This window comes from Gouania willdenowi, chromosome 19 (genome assembly GCF_900634775.1).
Source record: "Gouania willdenowi chromosome 19, fGouWil2.1, whole genome shotgun sequence".
Classification (NCBI taxonomy): Eukaryota; Metazoa; Chordata; class Actinopteri; order Blenniiformes; family Gobiesocidae; genus Gouania; species Gouania willdenowi.
Window position 1 is genome coordinate 9643078 of NC_041062.1, and position 25314 is coordinate 9668391.

At 37.7% G+C, this 25314-nt stretch overlaps 2 protein-coding genes across 4 annotated transcripts in view; one reads left to right on the forward strand and one right to left on the reverse strand.

Annotated features, from left to right (window-relative positions):
* Positions 1 to 8942, forward strand: part of etv4 (ETS variant transcription factor 4) — a 36382-nt gene extending 27440 nt beyond the window's left edge. Inside the window, exons 8-12 of one of the 2 annotated variants that reach the window (XM_028475929.1) lie at positions 6216 to 6281; positions 6791 to 6838; positions 7370 to 7542; positions 8095 to 8196; positions 8573 to 8942. In XM_028475929.1, coding sequence (XP_028331730.1) covers positions 6216 to 6281; positions 6791 to 6838; positions 7370 to 7542; positions 8095 to 8196; positions 8573 to 8785 — 602 coding nt within the window. In that variant the 3' untranslated portion in view covers positions 8786 to 8942. The remainder of the gene's footprint in view (positions 1 to 6215; positions 6282 to 6790; positions 6839 to 7369; positions 7543 to 8094; positions 8197 to 8572) is intronic. The other variant, XM_028475930.1, reaches the window with a different exon arrangement.
* dhx8 (DEAH (Asp-Glu-Ala-His) box polypeptide 8) lies at positions 7542 to 23388 on the reverse strand. 2 transcript variants are annotated; one of them, XR_003676229.1, is made up of 24 exons: positions 23147 to 23388; positions 22816 to 22901; positions 22641 to 22713; positions 21688 to 21779; positions 20521 to 20624; positions 20056 to 20394; positions 19830 to 19974; positions 19433 to 19639; positions 19274 to 19361; positions 19110 to 19207; positions 18835 to 18982; positions 18470 to 18651; positions 17284 to 17478; positions 16392 to 16577; positions 14423 to 14633; positions 14170 to 14351; positions 13929 to 14069; positions 13205 to 13360; positions 12683 to 12820; positions 12486 to 12614; positions 11457 to 11653; positions 11201 to 11380; positions 10067 to 10348; positions 7542 to 8171 (listed from the first exon to the last, which is right to left on the reverse strand). XR_003676229.1 is itself a non-coding variant. In XM_028475928.1 (24 exons), exons 1-23 carry the CDS (start codon positions 23253 to 23255, stop codon positions 10129 to 10131), a joined length of 3606 nt encoding a protein of 1201 aa, XP_028331729.1. In that variant the 5' UTR covers positions 23256 to 23388; the 3' UTR covers positions 7542 to 8171; positions 10125 to 10128. The 2 variants fall into 2 exon arrangements, 1 of the variants encoding a protein (XP_028331729.1); XM_028475928.1 differs by having other exon boundaries at positions 10125 to 10348.
* Between the last annotated feature and the right edge of the window lie 1926 nt (positions 23389 to 25314).

Consider the following 25314-nt stretch of genomic DNA (forward strand, 5'->3'; position numbering starts at 1 on the left):
GGTGTTTGAATTTTTTTTTCCCGTTTTATACCTCCGTTTTGGCGTTTTTAATTTTTGCCCTTTTTATGCCTTTCTGTAACCTTACCTTCGTTTTTGGCATTGGAATTTTTTCGCCCGTTTTTATGCCTTACTATAGCCTTACCTCCATTTTTGGCATTAAAATTTTTTTCGCCCGTTTTTAGGCATTTTAATTTTTTTGCCCTTTTTTTGCCTTACCATAGCCTTACCTTCGTTTTTGGTGTTTGAATTTTTTTTCCCGTTTTTATGCCTTACTATAGCCTTATCTCCATTTTGGCGTTTTAAATTTTTTTGCCCTTTTTATTCCTTACTATAACCTTACCTTCGTTTTTGGCATTTGAAATTTTTTCGGCTGTTTTTATGCCTTACTATAGCCTTACCTCCATATTTTGGCATAAAAAAAATTTTTCCCGTTTTTATGCCTTACTATAGCCTTTCCTTCGTTTTTGGCATTTGAAATTTTTTCGCCCTTTTTATGCATTACTATAGCCTTACCTCCGTTTTTGGTGTTTGAAATTTTTTGTCTTTTTTATGCCTTACTATAACCTTACCTTCGTTTTTGGTGTTTGAATTTTTTTTCCCCGTTTTTATACCTCCGTTTTGGCGTTTTTAATTTTTTTGCCCTTTTTATGCCTTACTATAACCTTACCTTCGTTTTTGGCATTTGAAATTTTTTCGGCCGTTTTTATGCCTTACTATAGCCTTACCTCCATTTTTTGGCATAAAAATATTTTCCGCCCGTTTTTGGCTTTTGAAATTTTTTTTCCCGTTTTTATGCCTTACTATAACCTTCCCTCCGTTTTGGCGTTTTTAATTTTTTTGCCCTTTTTATGCCTTACTATAACCTTACCTCTGTTTTTGGCGTTTTAAATTTTTTTGCCCATTTTTATGCCTTACTATAACCTTACCTTCGTTTTTGGCATTTGAATTTTTTTCGGCCGTTTTTATGCCTTACTATAGCCTTACCTCCATATTTTGGCATAAAAAATGTTTTTCCCGTTTTTATGCCTTACTATAGCCTTACCTCCGTTTTGGCGTTTGAAATTTTTTTTCCCGTTTTTATGCCTTACTATAGCCTTATTTCCGTTTTGGCGTTTTAAATTTTTTTGCCCTTTTTATGCCTTTCCATAACCATACCTTCGTTTTTGGTGTTTGAATTTTTTTTTCCCGTTTTTATACCTCCGTTTTGGCGTTTTTAATTTTTTTGCCCTTTTTTTTTGCCCTTTTTGACCTTTTTGACCTTTCCTTCGTTTTTGGCATTTGAAATTTTTTCGGCTGATTTTATGCCTTATTATAGCCTTACCTCCATTTTTTGGCATAAAAAATTTTTTTCCCGTTTTTATGCCTTTCTATAGCCTTACTTCCGTTTTGGCGTTTAAAATTTTTTTGCCCATTTTTATGCCTTACCATAACCTTACCTTCGTTTTTGGCATTTGAATTTTTTTCGGCCGTTTTTATGCCTTACTATAGCCTTACCTCCATATTTTGGCATAAAAAATTTTTTTCCCGTTTTTATGCCTTTCTATAGCCTTACTTCCGTTTTGGCGTTTTAAATTTTTTTGCCCTTTTTATGCCTCACTATAACCTTTCCTTCGTTTTTGGCATTTGAAATTTTTTCGCCCTTTTTATGCATTACTATAGCCTTACCTCCGTTTTTGGTGTTTGAAATTTTTTGTCTTTTTTATGCCTTACTATAACCTTACCTTCGTTTTTGGTGTTTGAATTTTTTTTTCCCGTTTTTATACCTCCGTTTTGGCGTTTTTTATTTTTTTGCCCTTTTTATGCCTTTCTATAACCTTACCTTCATTTTTGGCATTGGAATTTTTTCGCCCGTTTTTATGCCTTACTATAGTCTTACCTCCATTTTTTGGCATTAAAATTTTTTTCGCCCGTTTTTAGGCGTCTTAAATTTTTTTGTCCTTTTTATGCCTTACAGTAACCTTACCTTCGTTTTTGGCGTTTAAAATTTTTTTTCCCGTTTTTATGCCTTACTATAGCCTTACCTCCGTTTTGGCGTTTTAAATTTTTTTGCCCTTTTTATGCCTTACTATAACCTTACCTTCGTTTTTGGTGTTTGAATTTTTTTTTCCCGTTTTATACCTCCGTTTTGGCGTTTTTAATTTTTGCCCTTTTTATGCCTTTCTGTAACCTTACCTTCGTTTTTGGCATTGGAATTTTTTCGCCCGTTTTTATGCCTTACTATAGCCTTACCTCCATTTTTTGGCATTAAAATTTTTTTCGCCCGTTTTTAGGCATTTTAAATTTTTTTGCCCTTTTTTTGCCTTACCATAGCCTTACCTTCGTTTTTGGTGTTTGAATTTTTTTTCCCGTTTTTATGCCTTACTATAGCCTTATCTCCATTTTGGCGTTTTAAATTTTTTTGCCCTTTTTATTCCTTACTATAGCCTTACCTCCATATTTTGGCATAAAAAATTTTTTTCCCGTTTTTATGCCTTACTATAGCCTTTCCTTCGTTTTTGGCATTTGAAATTTTTTCGCCCTTTTTATGCATTACTATAGCCTTACCTCCGTTTTTGGTGTTTGAAATTTTTTGTCTTTTTTATGCCTTACTATAACCTTACCTTCGTTTTTGGTGTTTGAATTTTTTTTCCCCGTTTTTATACCTCCGTTTTGGCGTTTTTAATTTTTTTGCCCTTTTTATGCCTTACTATAACCTTACCTTCGTTTTTGGCATTTGAAATTTTTTCGGCCGTTTTTATGCCTTACTATAGCCTTACCTCCATATTTTGGCATAAAAAATGTTTTTCCCGTTTTTATGCCTTACTATAGCCTTACCTCCGTTTTGGCGTTTGAAATTTTTTTTCCCGTTTTTATGCCTTACTATAGCCTTATTTCCGTTTTGGCGTTTTAAATTTTTTTGCCCTTTTTATGCCTTTCCATAACCATACCTTCGTTTTTGGTGTTTGAATTTTTTTTTCCCGTTTTTATACCTCCGTTTTGGCGTTTTTAATTTTTTTGCCCTTTTTTTTTGCCCTTTTTGACCTTTTTGACCTTTCCTTCGTTTTTGGCATTTGAAATTTTTTCGGCTGATTTTATGCCTTATTATAGCCTTACCTCCATTTTTTGGCATAAAATTTTTTTTCGCCCGTTTTTAGGCGTTTAAAATTTTTTTGCCCATTTTTATGCCTTACCATAACCTTACCTTGGTTTTTGGCATTTGAATTTTTTTCGGCCGTTTTTATGCCTTACTATAGCCTTACCTCCATATTTTGGCATAAAAAATTTTTTTCCCGTTTTTATGCCTTTCTATAGCCTTACTTCCGTTTTGGCGTTTTAAATTTTTTTGCCCTTTTTATGCCTCACTATAACCTTTCCTTCGTTTTTGGCATTTGAAATTTTTTCGCCCTTTTTATGCATTACTATAGCCTTACCTCCGTTTTTGGTGTTTGAAATTTTTTGTCTTTTTTATGCCTTACTATAACCTTACCTTCATTTTTGGTGTTTGAATTTTTTTTTCCCGTTTTTATACCTCCGTTTTGGCGTTTTTTATTTTTTTGCCCTTTTTATGCCTTTCTATAACCTTACCTTCGTTTTTGGCATTGGAATTTTTTCGCCCGTTTTTATGCCTTACTATAGTCTTACCTCCATTTTTTGGCATTAAAATTTTTTTCGCCCGTTTTTAGGCGTCTTAAATTTTTTTGTCCTTTTTATGCCTTACAGTAACCTTACCTTCGTTTTTGGCGTTTAAAAATTTTTTTTCCCGTTTTTATGCCTTACTATAGCCTTACCTCCGTTTTGGCGTTTTAAATTTTTTTGCCCTTTTTATGCCTTACTATAACCTTACCTTCGTTTTTGGTGTTTGAATTTTTTTTTCCCGTTTTATACCTCCGTTTTGGCGTTTTTAATTTTTGCCCTTTTTATGCCTTTCTGTAACCTTACCTTCGTTTTTGGCATTGGAATTTTTTCGCCCGTTTTTATGCCTTACTATAGCCTTACCTCCATTTTTTGGCATTAAAATTTTTTTCGCCCGTTTTTAGGCGTTTTAAATTTTTTTGTCCTTTTTATGCCTTACAATCGCCTTACCTTCGTTTTTGGCGTTTAAAATTTTTTTTCCCGTTTTTATGCCTTACTATAGCCTTATCTCCATTTTGGCGTTTTAAATTTTTTTGCCCTTTTTATGCCTTACTATAACCTTACCTTCGTTTTTGGCATTTGAAATTTTTTCGGCTGTTTTTATGCCTTACTATAGCCTTACCTCTGTTTTTGGCGTTTTAAATTTTTTTGCCCATTTTTATGCCTTACCATAACCTTACCTTCGTTTTTGGTGTTTGAAATTTTTTGTCTTTTTTATGCCTTACTATAACCTTACCTTCGTTTTTGGTGTTTAAATTTTTTTTTCCCGTTTTTATACCTTCGTATTGGTGTTTTTAATTTTTTTGCGCTTTTTATGCCTTACTATAACCTTTCCTTCGTTTTTGGCATTTGAAATTTTTTCGGCTGTTTTTATGCCTTATTATAGCCTTACCTCCATTTTTTGGCATAAAATTTTTTTCGCCCGTTTTTAAGCGTTTTAAATTTTTTTGCCCTTTTTTTGCCTTACTATAGCCTTACCTCTGTTTTTGGCGTTTTAAATTTTTTTGCCCATTTTTATGCCTTACCATAACCTTTCCTTCGTTTTTGGCATTTGAATTTTTTTCGGCCGTTTTTATGCCTTACTATAACCTTTCCTTCGTTTTTGGCATTTGAAATTTTTTCGGCTGATTTTATGCCTTATTATAGCCTTACCTCCATTTTTTGGCATAAAAATTTTTTTCGCCCGTTTTTAGGCGTTTTAAATTTTTTTGCCCTTTTTTTTGCCTTACCATAACCTTACCTTCGTTTTTGGCGTTTGAATTTTTTTCGGCCGTTTTTATGCCTTACTATAGCCTTACCTCCATATTTTGGCATAAAAATTTTTTTTCCCGTTTTTATGCCTTACTATAGCCTTACCTCCGTTTTGGCGTTTTAAATTTTTTTGCCCTTTTTATGCCTTACTATAACCTTTCCTTCGTTTTTGGCATTTGAAATTTTTTCGCCCTTTTTATGCATTACTATAACCTTACCTTCGTTTTTGGTGTTTGAATTTTTTTTTCCCCCGTTTTTATACCTCCGTTTTGGCGTTTTTAATTTTTTTGCCCTTTTTATGCCTTACTATAACCTTACCTTCGTTTTTGGCATTTGAAATTTTTTCGGCCGTTTTTATGCCTTACCTCCATTTTTTGGCATAAAAATATTTTCCGCCCGTTTTTGGCGTTTGAAATTTTTTTTCCCGTTTTTATGCCTTACTATAACCTTCCCTCCGTTTTTGGCATTGGAATTTTTTCGCCCGTTTTTATGCCTTACTATAGCCTTACCCCCGTTTTTAGGCCTTTGAAATTTTTTTGACCCATTTTTGGTGTTTGAAATTTTTTCGCCCGTTTTCTTGCCTTACCTTACCCCCGTTTTTAGGCCTTTAAAAAAAAATTTAACTTTTTTTTGCCCTACTATAGCCTTACTTTAGTTTTTTGGCGTTTGAAAATTTTTCGCCCGTTTTTATGCCTTACTATAGCCTTTCCTCCATTTTTTGGCATTAAAATTTTTTTGACCCGTTGTTGATGTTTGAATTTTTTTCGCCTGTTTTTATGCCTTTGAATTTTTTTTTTTCACTTTTTTTTGCCCTACTATAGCCTTACTTTAGTTTTTTAGGCGTTTTAAAGTGCTTTGCCCTTTTTATCCCTTACTATAGCCTTACCTCTGTTTTTTGGTATAAAAACTTTTTTTCGCCCGTTTTTAGGCGTTTTAAATTTTTTTGTCCTTTCTATGCCTTACTATAACGTTACCTTCGTTTTTGGCGTTTGAAATTTTTTCGCCCGTTTTTATGCCTTGCTATAGCCTTTCCTTAATTTTTTGGCATTTGAATTTTTTTCGCCCATTTTTAGGCGTTCTAAATTTTTTCTCCCTTTTAATGCCTTACTATAGCTTTACCTCGAAAAACTTTTTTTTTTTTGTCCTTTTGCAGCCTTACGTACATTTTGTCTATATTTGAATTTCAGTAGTTTTTAGGGCCTTTCTATAACTAAACCATATCAAATATTTTTTCCACATTTTTATGCTTTACCTCTTTTTTCATGTTGTTTTTTCATTTTAACGCATCATTATTAACACATTTAGATTGTCGTTGTTGTCCAAACACTCACAGAGCAGCATTTGTGTTTCAGATGTTCCTGGATGTCCCTCCATGTACCAACACGAGGGTTACACACACCCGCAGCACAGCAGTGAAGGTAACACACACACACACACTTTAAAATAAACACACTAAGTACAACAGCCTTAAAGGACGAAAGCATTAAAACCCAAGATTAAAAAAACACACAGATTAATCAAATAAACAGTTAATATCAGGAAAATATGAAATTAATAGTTACAAGAAGTAAAAAAAAAGCTGATTATTTGTTAAAAGAATGGCAAAAGCATTACACCTTAAACTAGATGTAAAAATAAAGGTAATATTTAATAGAATAATGTAAATAAAAATCCATGATATTTATTAAAGTTCCCAAAATCCTGAAGAGAAAAAAAACAGAACAGTTTGACAAATTCATATACAAAATTAATTAAATGCATTCAGTTTGATCTAAATAAAAATAAAACGGATACAAATAAATCTGATTTTATTAGAAATAAATCAATAAAATTCAAAGAAAATGTAACGTTTTGTGAATCATCAGTTAGTGACAGATCAAACACTGAACCTCCTCCTCCTCTCATTCTGCTCTGATCTCCTCTCCAGGTTTCCTGTTTGAAAACGACTCTCGATTGGTTCCTGAAAAGTTTGAAGGTCAGCTCCTCCCCTCTGGTCACATGACACAAATAAGCCTTTGATCTACATTCACTACATCTGTAGAAACCCATTTAGTTGAGTCACTAATTAGTTCAGTGAACTATTGTAACAACATTACGAGATGTTCAGAATAAAAAGATCAACATGTGACTTTGAGGCAGTCTGGGATATTTACCTACTTACTCTAAATACATCCTTACTTAGTTACTCAGTTTCCTCCTCACTTCGTATCTTAGGAAGCTAGTAAATAAATAACTTACCAAGTAATTTTGAGAGTAAGCAGAAAAAAATGTTTATTCACAAACTTTTCTAACTTACCCATTTGCCTACTCTCTAAGTTACTATGTTACTAAGTTATTTAATAAGTTACTAAGTTAGTAGGTTACTAAGTACTAAGTAACTCCCTAAGTTACTACTTACTAAGTCAAGTGACTCAGAAGCTCTTTGGGGCGTCGTTGAGTCCCTCAGACCAAAGCCTTCTGGGTAAATGGAGGTCAGAGGTTATGAGTCTCTCTGTTCCTCCTATAGCTGAGGTGAAACAGGAAGGAGGCGGAGTCTACCGTGAGGGAACGCCGTACCAGAGACGAGGTTCTCTACAGCTGTGGCAGTTCCTGGTGGCGCTGCTGGATGACCCAAACAACGCTCACTTTATCGCCTGGACTGGGCGGGGCATGGAGTTCAAGCTCATAGAACCAGAGGAGGTGAGTTTACCCTCTTATCACGTTACTAATGCTAGCGGGGCGCTAATGTTAGCAAGGAGCGAACAAGCTATATAGATTACCCTCTATCACGTCATTAACCTAAGCCGGACGCTAACATTAACGAGGTGCTAACATTAAGGGGTCGCTAACATTAGCAAGGCGCTAACATTGACAAGTCTCTAACATTGGCGCTAACATTAACGAGTCAGTAACACTAGCGAGTCAGTAACACTAGCGAGTCGCCAACATTAGTAAGGTGCTAACATTAGCAGGGCAAAGAGTGTTAGACTGAATCCTTCAGCTGCTGTTTTCCATTATCAGTTTTAGAGCAAAAGAGACCAGGATAGACTGTTAAAAAACCAAGACTCATTGATGACTCCTCCGTAGCTCCGCCTCTTTCCTCCGAGCTGCTGTTTGTTCCACAGTAAATAAATCACAGCTGGATTTCAGAGCCATTATCTGGACTCTAGCGCCTCCTGGAGGCCACAGAGGGATTACTGCTGAGTCATGGCCTGGACTTTGTTTGTTTGTTTACTCCTTGTTTCCCCTCAGGTGGCTCGTCTGTGGGGGATGCAGAAGAATCGTCCAGCGATGAACTACGACAAGCTGAGTCGCTCTCTGCGTTATTACTACGAGAAAGGAATCATGCAGAAGGTCAACTACATTATATTATCTCCATTATATATAAACAGATCATATTTAAATACTATATTATGTATTAAAATAATAGAACAACAAAAATAGAATTTATTATAGAAAACAGGACTAAAACAAGAAGAAAAGCAGCATGAAAATAGGGAGAAAAAAGGACAAAACAGTATTATTTTTCTACAAAAAATTATATAGAATAGATATTGTTTATATCATATATAATACATGTTTATTTATTATAAACATTGTATAAATTAATATATTGTAGACAGAGAAAGTTTATAGCTTCTATTTCAGAGCTGCTGAACGGAAACTGTTGTCATGGCAATCTGTCTTTTCATGTTCTCCTCTAAAAGCCCCTCCCTCTCTCTCCCTATAGGTGGCGGGTGAGCGCTACGTCTATAAGTTTGTGTGTGAGCCTGAGGCTTTGATCTCTCTGGCGTTCCCTGACAACCAGCGTCCGAGCCTGAAGGCGGAGCTTGAGCGCTACGTCAACGAGGAGGACACGGTGCCGTTGTCACACCTGGACACGGCGGGCGACGCCCCTCAGCACGTGGGGGCCCCGCCCTTCACCAAAGGCTACATGTACTAAAGCCCCCGCCCCCTGCCCCTCCCTCCTCGCTGCACCTCTTGCACACGCCCACGTGTATATAAAAAAAAGGCTCTGCTGGTTTTGTTTAAATTAATCTGGTCGGGGTTGTCCACTCTTTACTGTTGTGCTTAATAAACACTCCTGATACTCAACGATTCATCTCTCATTCCACTTCCTGTTTCCTGTCTGCAGAGCATGAATCCGTAATAAATTAATTATATATAAACAAAATATTAAAAAAAACTCTAATATATTAAAATAAAATGACAAAAAACTATCTGTTACAGATGACAAGATGAAAACAGGACTAAAAAACTCAGCTTCATCTCCGTCCCAGCATTCCACTTCCTGTCACTCAAAGTCAGAGCGTCTGCAGAGCAACACTTAGCGTGGTTAAGATGAAACGCGTGGATAACAAAGTTCCATCCAGATCTTTTCTTTAGTTTTAAAGTCTGAGTCAGAGCCTGAGGCGCAGCATTAGAGCCACGTTCCACTCACAGGAAACGCTGATTAGCATCTGAAGCTAACGTCGTAAAGCCTGAACCAGGCCTGGATCACAGCCATGTCTTTAAACGCATGGATTTCATCATGAAAATCATTCCTCAGGGAAATGAAATTTGCTGAGCAACAACTGTTCGGTTTCCTGGTGGAAAATAAATAAATGACACGTGGAGATGTTTTTATCTCGAGTCGTTTGTTTTAATCTGTAATAACAAAACAGAAGAAGTGGTTTGATGGATCAGTGTAAGCCTAAACATATAAACTAGATTTTACTTTCATCTATGTGTTTTATTTAGAAAATTTGACACTTCCTTTAGTGCTCAGAACCTAAAAAACAAAACTGCATTTTATTTTGAGCTACAATTTTATTTTGAAAAAATTGACTTTAATCGATGCATTATATTTTGAAAATTTGACACTTCCACTTTAGCACTCATAGCCTAAATAAATAACTGGAATTTAATTAGTCATATTTTGAAAATTAGATACTTCCTTTAGCGGTCTTTTACTGGTCTGATTAATATCCGACTGTGTTATTCTTTATATGTCTATAATGTGCATCACTGAGGTCATTGTTCTTAAACCTTTTGTTATTGGCCGTGTCAGATGTGGTTCAGGGTTGAATTCCAATGCTAAGCTAATGGTGTGTGTGGTAATAAAGTCCAACAGAGGAACAGGAAGTGGTCGTTTAATAAAAAATCTAAACGTGTAATACAAAAATCAGGTGACGAAGGAAAGAACGACAACATTTCAATAAATAGTCCATTAAATCTTTCAAACCTGGACATCCTGATTTAAAATGTAAAAAAAAAAAAAAGGTGTGGCCTCCTATTCTCACGGGCTCAGCGGCGTCTGAAGGCGCGTGAGATCCTCCATGCGTTGGGCTCCTCGTAGCGGTTGTAGAGCGGCTCCAGGCGCTGCTGCTTCTTCTGTTTACTGAGGCGCGTTGGATCGGACACTTTGAAGAAGGCGGGAGAAAACTCCACCAGCCAGCGAGGGTCGATGGTCGTCACCTCACGCATGTACTCCTTAGTGGTGAGGACCAACTCGTGGTACACCACCCTGAGATGGACACACAATGCACGCATCAGCACCAGGACAAGAACAGGACGGGTTTGAAAATCTGCCTCATTTATAATCTTAAATCAATAAATAAATAATGATACGGATGGGGATATATACATACTGTATATACATAAATATATTTTAAAAAATTTAAATACAAAAATTTTAAAATTACAAAAATTTCTTTTAAATAAAACAAATGTTAAAATAAAAATATTTTTTAAAATACAAAAATGTTAAAATACAATTTTTTTTAAATATTAAATTTTATTAATTAAATAAGTATTAATTATTTTAAATTAAAATAAACAGCATTCAGTCAGTGATTGATGTTAAAGTTTTCATTTTAATTTATTTATTTTAGTGCATGGACTTAAAAATGTGACGTGGTACGACCGTAATTTTACTGTAATTTTTTTTTTTTCCTGAAGTGAAATATTTTGTAAACAATCAAAAGTAATGGTAACAATGACATTTATTATGCGGCACACACACATTTAAGCTGTGGAAAGATATACTCTTTAAAATGTCATAAAATAACTATTTCTAAAAAGAATGATTAATCTTATTATTCAACGGAACATTTTTTTGACAAAAATCATTAAAACATAGTTGTAAATACATTTTTAATAACATATTGGATAGATAATCAATTAATTAAATATTTTTGAGATTTGATTTTGCAAAATTATTATTACGAGACAAATTTAGACAAATTCCCAGTGAATCTGTGATGTTTCCAACCTGTTTTATTATTATTTTTTATTTTAGGGTCATTATTGTATGTGTTTTATTATTATTATTGGTGTGTATTTTATTTTGAAAGTATGTGAAGCAGGAAGTGCGTACCACTCTGGCTGTCTGTTGAACAGAGCGCTGGAGGGGTGGATGTAGACCACCTGCTGGTCGATCAGCGTCCTGTAGCCCTCCTGTGGATCTTTCTTGGCTGCGTTCCTGAAGAATCCACTGCAGATCGCTTTCTGCACACGTACCGTAGCTTTACCACACGACACCACGTCCAGTTTGTGTCTGAGGAGCAGAGGAGGCAGAGCTTAGAGAAGGAGGCGGGGCTGTGGGGGCCAATGCCCACCTTACCGTACCCTACCTGTCCATGATGCCCAGCATCTGCTTCCTGATGTCCTGAGCTCTGCGCAGCGATCGCGCCTGGATGAAGTTCTCGTAGCACCAGGGGTTGGAAAACTTGTTGTTCTTCCATGAGTTGTAGACGGCGAGCAGCGTCAGGTGGTCTCCCTCCGGCTGGTGAAACTTAGCTTTCTTCTGGTCGGCCAACGCCTGCTTGTCCTGGAACGAGGAGAAGAACAGATCTATTGTTTATCTCTATTTAGAAAAGACATTTATTCACTTCTATTGTTTTCATGGTTTTTCACCGTTTGGGAAATAAACAATAAATGAATAAAGAATAAAGTTCATTTTAATTTCTGTGTTAAAAAGTTTGATGTAAATAGTCTTAGATTTGTTTTTTTGTTTTATTAAATCAATGTTTTTTATTCAATACTCGAAAAAAGTCGAATTCAATTTCATTTATAAAGCAACAAATACAACACGATCAACCCATAAAATTAGGAAATAAAAAAAATAAAAACTTTTTATGGTATTTATTCATTAAAATTAATCTGAAATTGGAAATAATGTTTTAAATGTGGCCATTTGGCCATCCATCAATTCTGTAATTTCTATAAATTAACATTGAAAGTTTCCAACTTTTTCTATTATTTTGAAAGAATGCTAATATTTAGATTTGAATATCTCCAAAATTCTAGAGCTTAAGTCCTTGTGGAAATGTATTTTAATATATATTTTCTAAATTATAATTTTACTTAATTTTTATCATTAAACAAATAATAATGATTTAATTATACATATATATTTTAAGTTTTGTATTTTAATTTATTTTATGTACTTAATTACTATATAATGTATTGTATTTTTATTATCAACATTTTTTAAATTACTTTAGTAAAAGTTTTTAGAAATTTCATTGAATTGTATTTTTTTTATTTTTATTTTTTATTTTTTTTATTTTTTCCCATGGTCCCCATAGTAATGTACGGATCTAGCGATGTGTAGCAAAGACAGAAATGACTGTTGTGTAGCTAACAGATTAGCTACCCACCTTTGGTCTGTAGAAAACGTTCTGCACGGACAACATGGACACAATGGTCAACATCTCCTCACTACAGCCCAGATGAACGGACATGATGAGCATCTTACACAGCATGGGCTCCAGAGGGAACTCAGCCATCTGTGGGATTCAGAGCGGCGTTAGCTACTGTTAGCTTAGCTTAGCGTAGAGAGGAGCGACCCACTCACCCTGCGACCGAGGCGCGTCAGCAGACCTTCATCGTCCAGAGCTCCCAGCGTGTAGAGCTGCTCCATAGCTGTGATCAGAGTCTCCATAGGAGGAGCGTCCATGAAGTCAAAGGATAGAAGGTCATTGATGCCCATCGCCTGAAATTAGAACCAGATTGCACGCTGATCAATTATTGGAAGAGAAGAAGAGAAACGGTCCAATCAGAAGGCTTCAACTGTTTTTATAAAATATGAAGCAATCGCTGCACAAAACAACACATAAAATACAAAAAAAAACATAAATACACAAAATACACATAACAAATATGAAACAATGACTCTCAAAACACAAAAGTTAAAAAAAATGAACACAACAAAAACAAAAATGTACAAAACTACAACAAAATTAAAGTACAACAAATAACAACTACAAAAAGACTGAAATGCAACAAAATGACGACAAAACTACACAACAAAAATGAATCCGACATAAACACACTAAACAGAACTGATTATAATGAACCACAGCTATGGCGTCAGCACCTTGAGGGACAGCACGGTGCTGGCTAAGTTGGTTCTCTGGATCTCGGGTACGTTGGTGGTCAACATCTCGTCCCTGTAGGCTCTCTCTGTGTAGAGTCGGTAACATTTACCAGGTCCAGTTCTACCAGCTCGACCCGCTCTCTGCTTGGCCTGGGCCTGAAACAACATGAGCCCAAATTCATGTGAGTAAACTTCTGTTCACTACACAACTTCTGAATAGCTACGATTTAAGCAAAAAGAAATTACTTAAAAGGAAAAAAGAAAAAAACATTTTTGGAAAATAAAAAATTGAAAGAAACGTGAAAAAATAATAAAGAAAAACATAATTATTTAATTTCTATTACTAGATAAATAAATATATAATATAAATAAATAAGTTAAAAATTAAATAAAAACAAAATCAGAGGCTTTAGGAGTGTTTTTCTTCATGACATCAGAAACTGGGAATTTATAGAAACAAAAAATGTTTTTAATCCATTCATGTAATAATAGGGCACAAAACACAAAATGACTTAAAAATACACAAAACAACAAAAACACACGATAATAGAAAAGTATACAAAGTGCTAGAAAAATACATAAAATAACTTAAAAGATTATTTTGAAGACACAAATCGACAGAATTACACAAAAAATACAGTAAAAGACGCAAAAAGACAATAAAATGCTGAGTAACCTTTATGTGTGTTTTTGTTTGCAGTAGAGAGTAAACGAGCGTCTCTACCTGTGAGATGGGCGTCACCACCAGCTGATCGATGCCCGTCTTAGAGTTATAAACTTTCTGTTTGACGAAGCCGGGGTCGACCACGTAATAAATTCCATCGATGGTCAGAGACGTTTCTGCGATGTTCGTGGCGATGACCACCTGACAACGACAGGAAGTCAGCGACATGTAACGTTTACATACGAACGTACACAAGGCGTTTAAACACAGGCCTGAGGGGTCTCAGCGTCATGTGACCCACCTTCCTGCTGCCTGGTGGCGCTGGGTCAAAGATCCTGGTCTGCATCTCACTGGGCAGAGCAGAGTAAACTGGGAGGATGATCAGCTCAGGAACGTCTGGACCCAGAGATTTCATTCGCTCGTAGAGGATCTCACACGCCGTGTCGATCTCCTCCTGACCCGTTAAAAACACCAGGATGTCACCTGCACAGACGTGTGACGGTGAACGGAGAGAGCAAAGAATTGTGGGTATTCTATCCGTGGTGATGACGCACCAGGAGGCTCGGTGAGGTGGATCTGCATGACGGTGATGAGGCTGGCGTCCAGGTAGTCCGTCTCAGGCTCTTTGGTGTAGAGAACCTCCACGGGGTAGGTTCTACCAGGGATGGTGAAGATCGGAGCTTCGTAGAAATACTGAGAGAACTTTACGGCGTCCAGCGTTGCCGAGGTGACGATCAGCTTCATGTCTGTGCGTTTCTGAACCGTCTGTCAACACAAAAGGAGCACGAGTGTTCATTGGTCATCAATACTAGCTCTTTGAAGCCCCGCCCCCTCACTGACAGCAGAGACATTGAATATCGACTGGTTTGCTTAAATCTACATAAACGTGTGGTGTTTTAAACCAGCTGGTGATCTTGTTAACTGGTGTTAGCTGGCTGTGCTCAGGAGTCAGTCATCAGTTACCACAGCAGTGAAGCTGGGATGGATGGATACTGGTTCATACTGGTATTTTTCAGTAAATGTAACATTAATGATGATTTACAGGATGTGATTTGTTAATTCAGGCTTCAGTGAACGTCACCTAGCAACGCTCAGGTCTGCACTTCTACATGTTCATTTTACAGCTTATATAATGTCTATGATTAAATGTATAATGATGACATAACTATATATAGAGCATATACCAGTGCGTCTGACTGATTACAAAACTTATATATAAACAATAAATAAATAGAAATAAAAATGTGTTGCATTTTAAAGCTGAAATAATTAAAGTATTTCACATTTACTCACAGGAAAATACTTTATTTTACTTTAAAGACAGAATGTTGTGTTTGTGAGAATGTTTAAAGGTGTAAAAAAAAGTTAATAGAATTCACACAAATACTGAAGTGATTAATGGGTTGAAAATGGGAGCCTCTAGTGTCAGAAATGTGAACTGCAGCCCTTTGCTCGATGCATAACTTCATCCCCTGATCTCATCAGAAGTTTAAACATATGGGTTCTATTATCCCGTCTGCACTTAAGCACTTCTTCACGCGCCTGCAGGTACGCGCCTCTCTCCTGTGCGTATTCTCTGGTCCAGGCTCCTGACACGCCCACAAAAAGTTCACCAAAAGCGAGTAGTCTGTGAATGAAGGCGGTCTGAAGCAAAGGAGGCGGACTGGGCCATGATGTCATTATTTTGGGGCCGTCTAGAAATCACGGAACATAAAGTTTTCCCAATGCTTGTAAATGTCATTGAAATCCATGAAAATGAATAAGTTCACTTTTAATTTGAATCGTTGATAAACAAAGTAACCGGTTGATCGATTTGATCAGATTACTGCAGGGTGAAGATTGGACACATTTTTCAGCCTGAGCCACAGTTAAAATCTCTCCTCCTCATATTAACGATAGATTAACGTTTGTTTGTGTGGAAAGCCTGATTTTATTAACTTCTTACATTCAGAAATGATCAGTGCGCATCATCATCAATGTTTCACTTGTCATTTACTCTTGTAATGGATCAAACTGTGGCTTTATGTTATACACGTCGCTCCTCGACGCTGCTCTCACCCCCTCCCTAAAAAAGGAGTGGACGACACATGTAAAATATAATTAAATATAAAACATTTTGTCCCGACTAGAACTGGTAAATGTGAACATTAGAAATGCTGATGGTCAATCCTTTATCGTGCATGTGTGACTCCCCTCTGCCACCCTGTGACAGCGTGACACTGTCAGTTTGGATAGATTCCTTCCGGGAGTCTATCCTGCAATATTATGAGTCTGTTTGGCTTAAAATGTAACTAAGTCCATATTTCTAGTGCAATATAATGTTTCACCTCATCAGGGCGCTGCACTTATTCCAGGTTCAGAAGCGTAAGAGGAAAACAACTTAAGCAAAAGTGAGAATACGCGCAAGGCACATTTCAGGGCCGCTCCACCCAGAGTGCGTTAATGGGATGGAGGCGCAGTGACATGGTTTTTAAAGACCACCTCCTCCATCCTGTCCCTGGACGTGCGCTAACGGAGCATTACCTTCTTGAGCAGACCGAACAGGACGTCTGTGTGGATGGTTCTCTCGTGAGCTTCGTCCAACATGATGATGGCGTACTGTCCCAGCTCAGAGTCGATCAGACACTCCCTCAGTAACATCCCGTCAGTCATGTACTTGATGGCCGTTTCTGGGCTGGTGCAGTCCTCGAAACGGATGGTGTACCCCACCTAGAGGACCAACAGGACATTAATTACCATGTTCATCTACTGTATCTGATCTGAGGGTCACATGATCAACATTCATGTCAGCATTAAAATATCAAACAATCCGAGCATTGAGTTCATATGTCTTTATTCTCATGTTGTGTATTTTTGTGTGATTTTGTTGTTTTATGCTTCTTTGTAATGCATGTTGTTAGAGTTTTTTGTATTTTTGATGACATTTTGTTGACGTTTTACTGTGTATTTTCTTTGTTTTTTTTTTTTAAATATTTTTCTAGTATATATGTTTCTGAAGTAATTTAGTGTGTTTTTGCTAAGCATGTTTTTAGAGAAATATCGATGTAGTTTTGTTGTCATTTTGTGTTGTGTTGTTTCTGTGTATTTTTGTTGTCCCTTTGTGTAATTTTCTATTACTTTGTGTATTTTTGGAAGTCATTTAGTGTATTTTGTTGTTTTGCTGTTTAATGCATTTTTGTTGTGTTTTTAAACAATTTTTTTGTATTTTTGATGTTTCGTTGTGTTTTTATATGTAATTTCGTCCTCATTTTATCTAGTTTTCTAGCATTTTTGTTTCCCTTCATGTATTTTTCCATCACATGTCACATGAGTCATTTTGTACGTCGTCATGTTTCCATGTGTGGTTAAAACGGCTGTTATGGATGAAAAACAATCCAAAGTGTGAGTACAGATTCATTGTGTGTTATTGTCTCACCTCCTGTCCCAGACAGCAGCCGTACTCTTCTGACACTCTCTTAGCGACCGACATGGCGGCCACACGACGAGGCTGCGTACAGCCGATCTTTCCTCTGGCGGTGTATCCGGCCTCCGCCAAGTACTGAGTAATCTGAGTAGTTTTACCAGAGCCCGTCTCACCGATCACGATCAGGATCTGGTTATCATGGACGGCCTGTGAAGGCGAGAGGTTAAAGCAGCGGTTACACACTGAGACACAAACATCACTCGCTCAAATAAATCATGTAAGTTTCTGTTTTTGAACTTAATTCAAAAGTTTTTCTACCATTTTCACAATTAAATACTCAAAAATATTAATTTCAATTGATAGAAATTAACAGTATTTTATCATATTTGTCTCTGTTTTCTATCTGCAGTATAAAAAAGGACAAAAATTATGATTTTATATTGTTTTTTAAAAACAAAAATATAAATAATTTAGTAAATTTACCACTGAGTGTGGCTGATCACCATTTTGTTAAGTCACAAATTTCTATGCAACACTTATGCATGACTTAGGGCAGTGATTCTCAACTGGTGGGTCGGGACCCAAAAGTGGGTCACGAATCTGTACTGGGTGGGTCGCGGACAGCTGGTCAAAAATAAATACTTAATGACTCTCATGTTGGACTTGTCTTTTATTTTGAAAGAAACTTTTCTTTTGATAGACATGCTGTGAAATGCATGATGCACGGGAAAATATATAGATTCATGTTTTAAAGTGTACATATGTGTGTGTGTGTGTGTTTTCAACAGCTATTTTTAAAAACCTAAATTTGGGTGATTGAATTCTAAAAAAAAAAAAAAAGTGGGTCGCGATTTAATGACGGTGGCAAAACGTGGGTCCCAGGGTGAGACCAGTTTAGAACCCCTGACTTAGGGCATAACTGGTTTTCCTGCTAAAATAAAGGTTATAAAACTAAACGACAACAAAAAATTCAAATTAAATCTTGGTATTATAATTAAAAAATAATAACAAAATAATAGTAATAATAAATGTAAAAATTTTAAAAATTAAATAAAACTAATACTAAAATACTAATAAAAATGAAAATACTAATAAAAACCTTTTTTTAAACCTAATAATAATAGCAAATAATAATCAAATAGTAATAATAAATAAATAATAATAATAAAAGACAGTAAACTTGGGGAGGGTGTGGAACCTGAATGAGCTGCTCCTTCAGTTTGTAGATGGGGAGACTCTCTCTCTGCTCCAGGATGGAGAGCTGCGTCTTCTTTCCGTACGACGCCTTGTTTCCTCCGAAGGCGTGCTTCTTCCAGTCTGGGATGTCGTGTGGCACCATCCCGATGCCTCGCATGTTAGCGGCAATTTGCCTCCCGTCCACTGGGATGGAGAAGAGTTGAGAGGACTTAGTGACAGAAATATTAACCATCAAACAACACGAATCATGCCATGTAAGAGCTAACCAGCAGCCTGCAAACACAAGAGCTTTTTAGTGTCATTTTGTTGTTTTTGTGTGTCATCATTTTTTGTATTGTGTGGTTTCAAGGTGGTATGAAGCCTCACCGTCTGGTAGTGGATCCACCCAGTGTTTGTTGAGCCCAGTGGGGATGGAGTCCATCTCTGCCTCGCGCGCCGCCTGCTTCAGCTCACGCCTCTCCTTGGCGAGTGCGCTCTGCATCATGGCGGCCTGGGACAGTGAGCCGTCAGGGTTCTGCAAACAGGAAGTGGTAGTTAACAGCAGGAGTCTAAGCATCACACAAATGAAGAATAGTTTTTTGTGTCATCTTAGTGCCGTTCCTTCCAGTGACTAATAACGAAGCAGATAAGCGTTAGTGTACCTTGACGATCTTGACGGGGCTCATGTCCATGCTCTGCTTGGTGTGTCCACGTAGAAACGGAGGCTCCTCCTCCACCAGCTCGATCTCCAGATCTTCGTCTGCGAGCAGAAAAAAAACACCTTCAGAACTGAATTCACGGAGCAGCAGAACTCACACCTTCTCACCTTCTTCATCGTCCACTTTAGGGAGGATTCCCGTCTCATCGTCAAAGTCTGGGAACTCCTCTTTGGACAGAACGTTGGCGGCAATCATCTACGAAGGAACATAAGCATGAATCCAGCAGGAGAACAGGAGCCATCATCATCATTATCATCGTCTCCTACCTGCTTGATCTCCCACTTCTCAGGGTCAGAGATCTTGGTGAGTCGTTTGCGCTCCAACGTGTCGTCCTGCTCCAGCTCGGGGGCGTGGCCTAAGTTCAGGTTGCTGGGCCGGTCGGGGTTCCTCATGGAGGTTTCCTCTCCTCCATCAGGGCCCACGTTTCTCCTCCTGTTGGGGTTCATGTCCTCCCCGGTCTCCTGGTCCACATCCTGACAAACGAGAGAACACAATCAGATCATTTTGAGGGTTTTTTCATTTGCAGCTCATTTTACTACAGAATTTCATACACAATATGATCAATTCAGTCTGTTTGTCTCATGACTCTACATTTAAAGCCTGTTTTAAACCTTCAGTAATGTGGTGTATGAATGTTAAAATGTTGAGCCCGTGGTCCCTCACCTTCATGCTGAGGCTGGTCTTGGAGCCGGTGAAGGAAAGCACTTTAACCTTGACTCTTTGACCTTTGCTGACCACGTCGCCCACGTTGGCCACCCGTCCTTCTCTGCGCAGCTCAGAGATGTGGACCAGACCCTCCCAACGTTTCCTGAGGGACCAGAGAGCAAAGATCAGAGGTACAGCCGGAGAGGTGGGATGATGATGGATGTGTGTTGTCCCAGTGACTGACCTCAGTCCCTCCAGTTGAACGAAGCATCCAAACTGCATGATGCTGGTCACCTTCCCATTATAAATGTCTCCCACTGACGGCTCCTCAGGTGGAGGACGGTCCACGTGTTTGTCCTTCCAGCGATCAGACTCTGCCTCTTTCCTGGGACTCGGGGAGCGGTCCGACCAGCGACTCGACTTCTGCGTACGTTTCCCGCGGTCGTGGTCTCTATCTCGGCCCCTGTCCCTGTGCCGCTCTCTGGATCTGGACCTGGAGCGAGAGCGGGAACGATGGCGCCTCCTTCTGTCCCTGTCTCTGCTTCTGCTTCTGCTGCGACTTCTATGTCTCCTTTTCTCCAAACTAAAGGGGAAAAAAAAGAACAGAGATACTCTAAACTAAAGCAGAGACATTCATTTTGTGGAATATCTGTGAATAATGTTGTAGCCTGAGCTCTCAGCCAGCAGGGGGCGCTGTTGGTCATCTCACCTGTTCTTACTGACTTTGGACTCTGTGCCGCTCACACTGGGCAGAAACATCTCCAGCTCCTTCATCGCGTCAGCCGCTACTTTCACATCGTCTTCATCCAGCAGCTGGAAACAACACACACAGTCAATGATCATTCGTTAATTTATTCTTGTTTTTTACTTTAAAAAAAAAAACAAACTCGATTTTTTTCCACAAAAGTTAACATTATTAATTAAAAATGTAAATTGTTTTGGTGCAGGGGTTTATATTTCTCACACGTGTGTATTTCCTCTGTTTTCATATCTACTAATTGTCGTACTGCCGTAATGTTTTGTCACTGTGTTTTTCTTGTTCTTTGTGTGTTTTTGTGTCATTTTATTGGTTTTCAGTGAATCTTTAATGTTTATTTTTTCCAGTCAACACTTGTAGTATTTCTGGCGCTTTTGCCTTCTTTTTGGAGTAATTTTTTAATTGCTACTTTTTTGTGTCCTTTATTGTGTGTGTGTGTGTGTGTGTGTGTGTGTGTGCGCGCGCGCATGTGTTTGTGTGTGTGTACGTGTGTATTATTGGAGTCATTTTCTGGGTGTGCGTTGTGGTTTTGGAGTCATTTTGTCATGTTTTTGTTGTTTTGTGTATTTTTGTACTCCTCCGTGTAATATTACTATAATTTTGAGCACTAATAATGTGTGTCCTTTACAGTGTTTGTGTGCTCATTGTTTTTTTTGCAGTCATTTTGATGATGATGATGATGATGAATTATTGGACTCAAATGTTTTTTGTGAGGGTTTAAATGTCCTGAGATGAGTTGAATTCTTTGGGGAGTTTCTCGAGTGTTTATGGAGCATGTGGCAGTTGTCAAAGGTTAACACAGACTGAATGATAATGAAGCAGCTACACCATCACTAACAGTTACACTGAAGCTGTCCAACAGATGTTCTCACATGGGAAATGTTACTTATTCTAATCTGACTGTTTGCTGCTTGATCTTAATTAAATCTGACGCATGAAGACTGGAAACTATACCAATGAGCACGAGTACGTGTTCTTTGTTTAACAATTTTTAAAATATTGTTTATTGTGGTGATGAGAAGGATTGAATCTCTAATTTTTGCCTGAAGACTTCCCAGAATGCAGCAGCTGAAGGTGGAGGAAGTTGCAAATCTGGGTAAAACAAAAAAATGAACACACCTTGGGAGCAGGTTCGTTGGCCCGACACAGAGCAGGAAACATCTCCTTCAGTCGATCCTTCTCAGACCTTGGTTTGGTCGACTCCTCACACACTGAAAGGAAGAAATATTATTGATTATCAGTCAGTGTGAGACTCACCCTTAGAGCACATAACCTGTCGGTGTACTACTTCAACTGGTCATCGTCGTAAACGGTGACTGATGCTTGTTCAGTCACATGACACTAAAAACACGCTTCAGATGACAGATGTGCACTCATCTGTCCATATATGTTTAAAACCATCCACAAGTTAACACGATGACCAGTTCAACTGTAACAGCGATAAAAAAAAAGTCAAAAATCCATTTGATTCCCATAAGCAAAAAAAAATTCCAGAAATATATGAAATTACTCCAAAAAGACACTTCAGGTGACAGCTAGAAACATATTTACAGTTTGTACATTTGTCCATATATTCAAAAAGTCACAAGATAAAAAAAAAAGGAATAGTTAAACTGTTGACTCTAAATGGCAAAAATAAATATACAAACTTAGTATGAGTAGTACGTTAGTATGACTAGTACGTTAGAATGAGTAGTACGTTAACAACACGGCCAATAACTTCGCATAACATTTGCCCAACATGTCTGCTCCACGCTGATTGTATTTTAAGGTAGAATATCCTTCAAAATAGTACTTTTTTATGAAAATAAATCTGCACATATTTAGTTGAATTTACATTAAGCATGTTTTAAATGTATGTTATGTGCATGTACGATTTAACATATTTCGTCCTTTCTGGTGACATTTCATGTTAGTCTGATGATGCTGCAGTTTCACATGCTTTAAAACTGAAGAGATGGAAGTGAGTGAAGTATTAAACTATTGCTTTTCCTAACAGTAAAATACATGTTTTATATCACAGGGAATTATTCGAGGACAATGAAGGTTTAAGTTTGAGTGTAAGCTCTTACCTTTACTGGTTGATGCCTTGGAGGAAGGCCTCATGGTCTGAATGAGTCTGAGTAAGTTACTGATGAGAGAATCCTGCAGATAAACAACAACCAACACATAAACAACACGTCCAGAAGAATCAACTCAGTGCTATCAGCGGTTATGATGGTTTTTAACCAGCTGAAATGAACTTACGGTGAATTCCGCCCCATTCTGTACCAGCAGAGCTTTAAATCCATCAAAGGCAGGTTGTTTCTCTGCGAGGCTGATGACAAACTCAGCTGTGAACAAACGACAGGTGAACGACGACGGTTAGCATCATTAGCACAAAGTTAACACTAAAAATCGAGACAAAACTATAGCAATAACGCTTATGTTTCATTTTACAGCTGCTTTAACGAAATTAACTACATTTCTAGACGCTTTGATTATGTAACAAATCTAAGTTTAGCCTTTTTTTTTTGACGACTCCAGCGTGTTAGCATTAGCTCAGCAGCTGCTAACTGAATGCTACACTAACACTCACCGAGGTCTTTGTCGCTGATGCCCAGGTGGTTGTCGAGCTCCGTGCACACTTTGGATACAAGAGACAAATATTCCAGCTGAGAAAGCTCATCCACTCCTCCGTCCGCCATGGTTCACCACTTTTGGTTTGTTTCCCTGATTGTTGACGCTTTAGTGAGACGAAGTGGTGACGACTCTTCTTCTGTGGTTTTCTTCCCGCAGGTGGTCCCCACATTGCCACCTAACGGCGGAACAGGAAACTACTTCTTCTTCTTCTTCTTCTAATGGTTTCCGGCAGGCTGTACACTAAAAATGCTGCCCTCTTCTGTTCAATAGAATCACTCCACTTTAGATTCTCGAATAGAGGTTGGCGGAAAGTTAGCTCACCTTATACACTGTACTAGCCTTATCTATTAATCACGATCTATTAAACATCGATTTTATTGAAAACACTGTAAGCCCAAGGGTTGAAAGTTCTTTAAATAGCATTCCTTTTTCAATAGAGTAACGGAAACAGGACAGTAAAACGTGAAATAGTCTCAAGCTGACCACACTGACATAGCCTATCTGAATGCTTGTTCATTTTATTTAATGCCGTGGCTATAGATACAGAAACGTATTAATAGACTGGTAGTCTATTCATACGGAGCGCCACTCATTGGCTAGCCCGCTAATCCTGACCCAGGAAATACCCTAAAATGTTTTGTTTTTTTTGTATATGTATTTTTAAATATATATATATATGACAAAAGCGGGATTCGAACCCATGGCAGCGGAAGGAAGAATTCTTGAGTCAGGCTCAACCACTTGGCCATCCTGACAGTGAAAACACACGCACATTACGCTTATGTAGAAAAGGTCCGGGGAAAACGGACTATGACATACCCATAGTCCCGGGAGCTATTGATACATTTCCGTATCAATGGACACTTCCTTTATTTAAATATGCAGCAAGCCCACAATGCCCCACTCTTAATCTGGTTATTTTAGCTTGATCGGCAGGTTGACCACAGGAGTTTACGGCCCTGCACAAGAGGTTGACAATTAAAATAGTGTCTCCCTCTAGTCTCATTCTCACACTCTTTGCCATTGTTGATACATAGTAGTTTTAAAAATACTGACACACTCAGTCTTCCCCAAACAGACCATATAATCAATTTCCATCTTGAGAAGAGCCTCCTTAGCTACTAGCTTATCAGCAGTTTCATTCCCCACAATACCTGAATGAGATGGGATCCAGGAAAAACCAATACCAGACCCCATTAACGCTATCCGGCAAAGGCAACACAAAACCTCCAGCACAATATCTGCCCTAGCCCCAGAGGGACCGTCAGAAATTGCCTGTAAGGCAGCCATAGGACCAGAATAAATATACGACATCTCAAGTTTATTTCGCTCAATCCCAATCTAAAGCCCATCACCAAAAGGCTAACAGCTCAGTAGTGAACACAGATACATCATCACATACTTTTCCCAATTTCATAATTCATAATGTAGACTCCAAAACCAGCTTTTCCTGAGCTCGGATCCTCAGACCCATCTTTGAAAATGTGATAAGAAGTTTCCTTATTAAGAACCACAAACCCATTTACTTGACCACTAACACAACTCTTGTCCAGGCCCAGCAGGTCCAATTGGACCTCTGCTTCTGGAAAAAGTCATAATGGAACAGGGGACCACGCTGATGCAGCAATACTTCCATTCTCCAAGCTCACCTTACTAGCCAACTGACAGATAGATCTAAACCCCCCTCTTTACAAACTGCAGCAGTCCTATAAAATGCACTTGGCCACAGAATTATGCTGTAGTCCTACTAGTCTGGCCCAGTACTGGAGTCCCAGCTTCTGCCTTCTAATTTTTAAAAATGTTTCCCCCATTTCAGAGCAAGAAACTACTTCTGGCCACTAAATAAGTACTGAAAAAAGTAGAAAATGACAATTTTGTTCATTTTTGATATTGTGTTTTCAAAAACAAATGTTTTTTTGATGCAAGGGTTTTTATATGTTTTATGTTACTAGTGAAAAAATAACAAACAATAAATGATTATCAGACATAGAGCCAAGCTCCAATGGCTTTGTGTTAAGGATTTTCAATATTCAGGAGTGGTGAAGTAACCCAAAGTTTAAGTCCAAAATAAAAAAGAGTAATCTTTATACTATAAATTAAAACAGATCAGATTTTTCTTACATT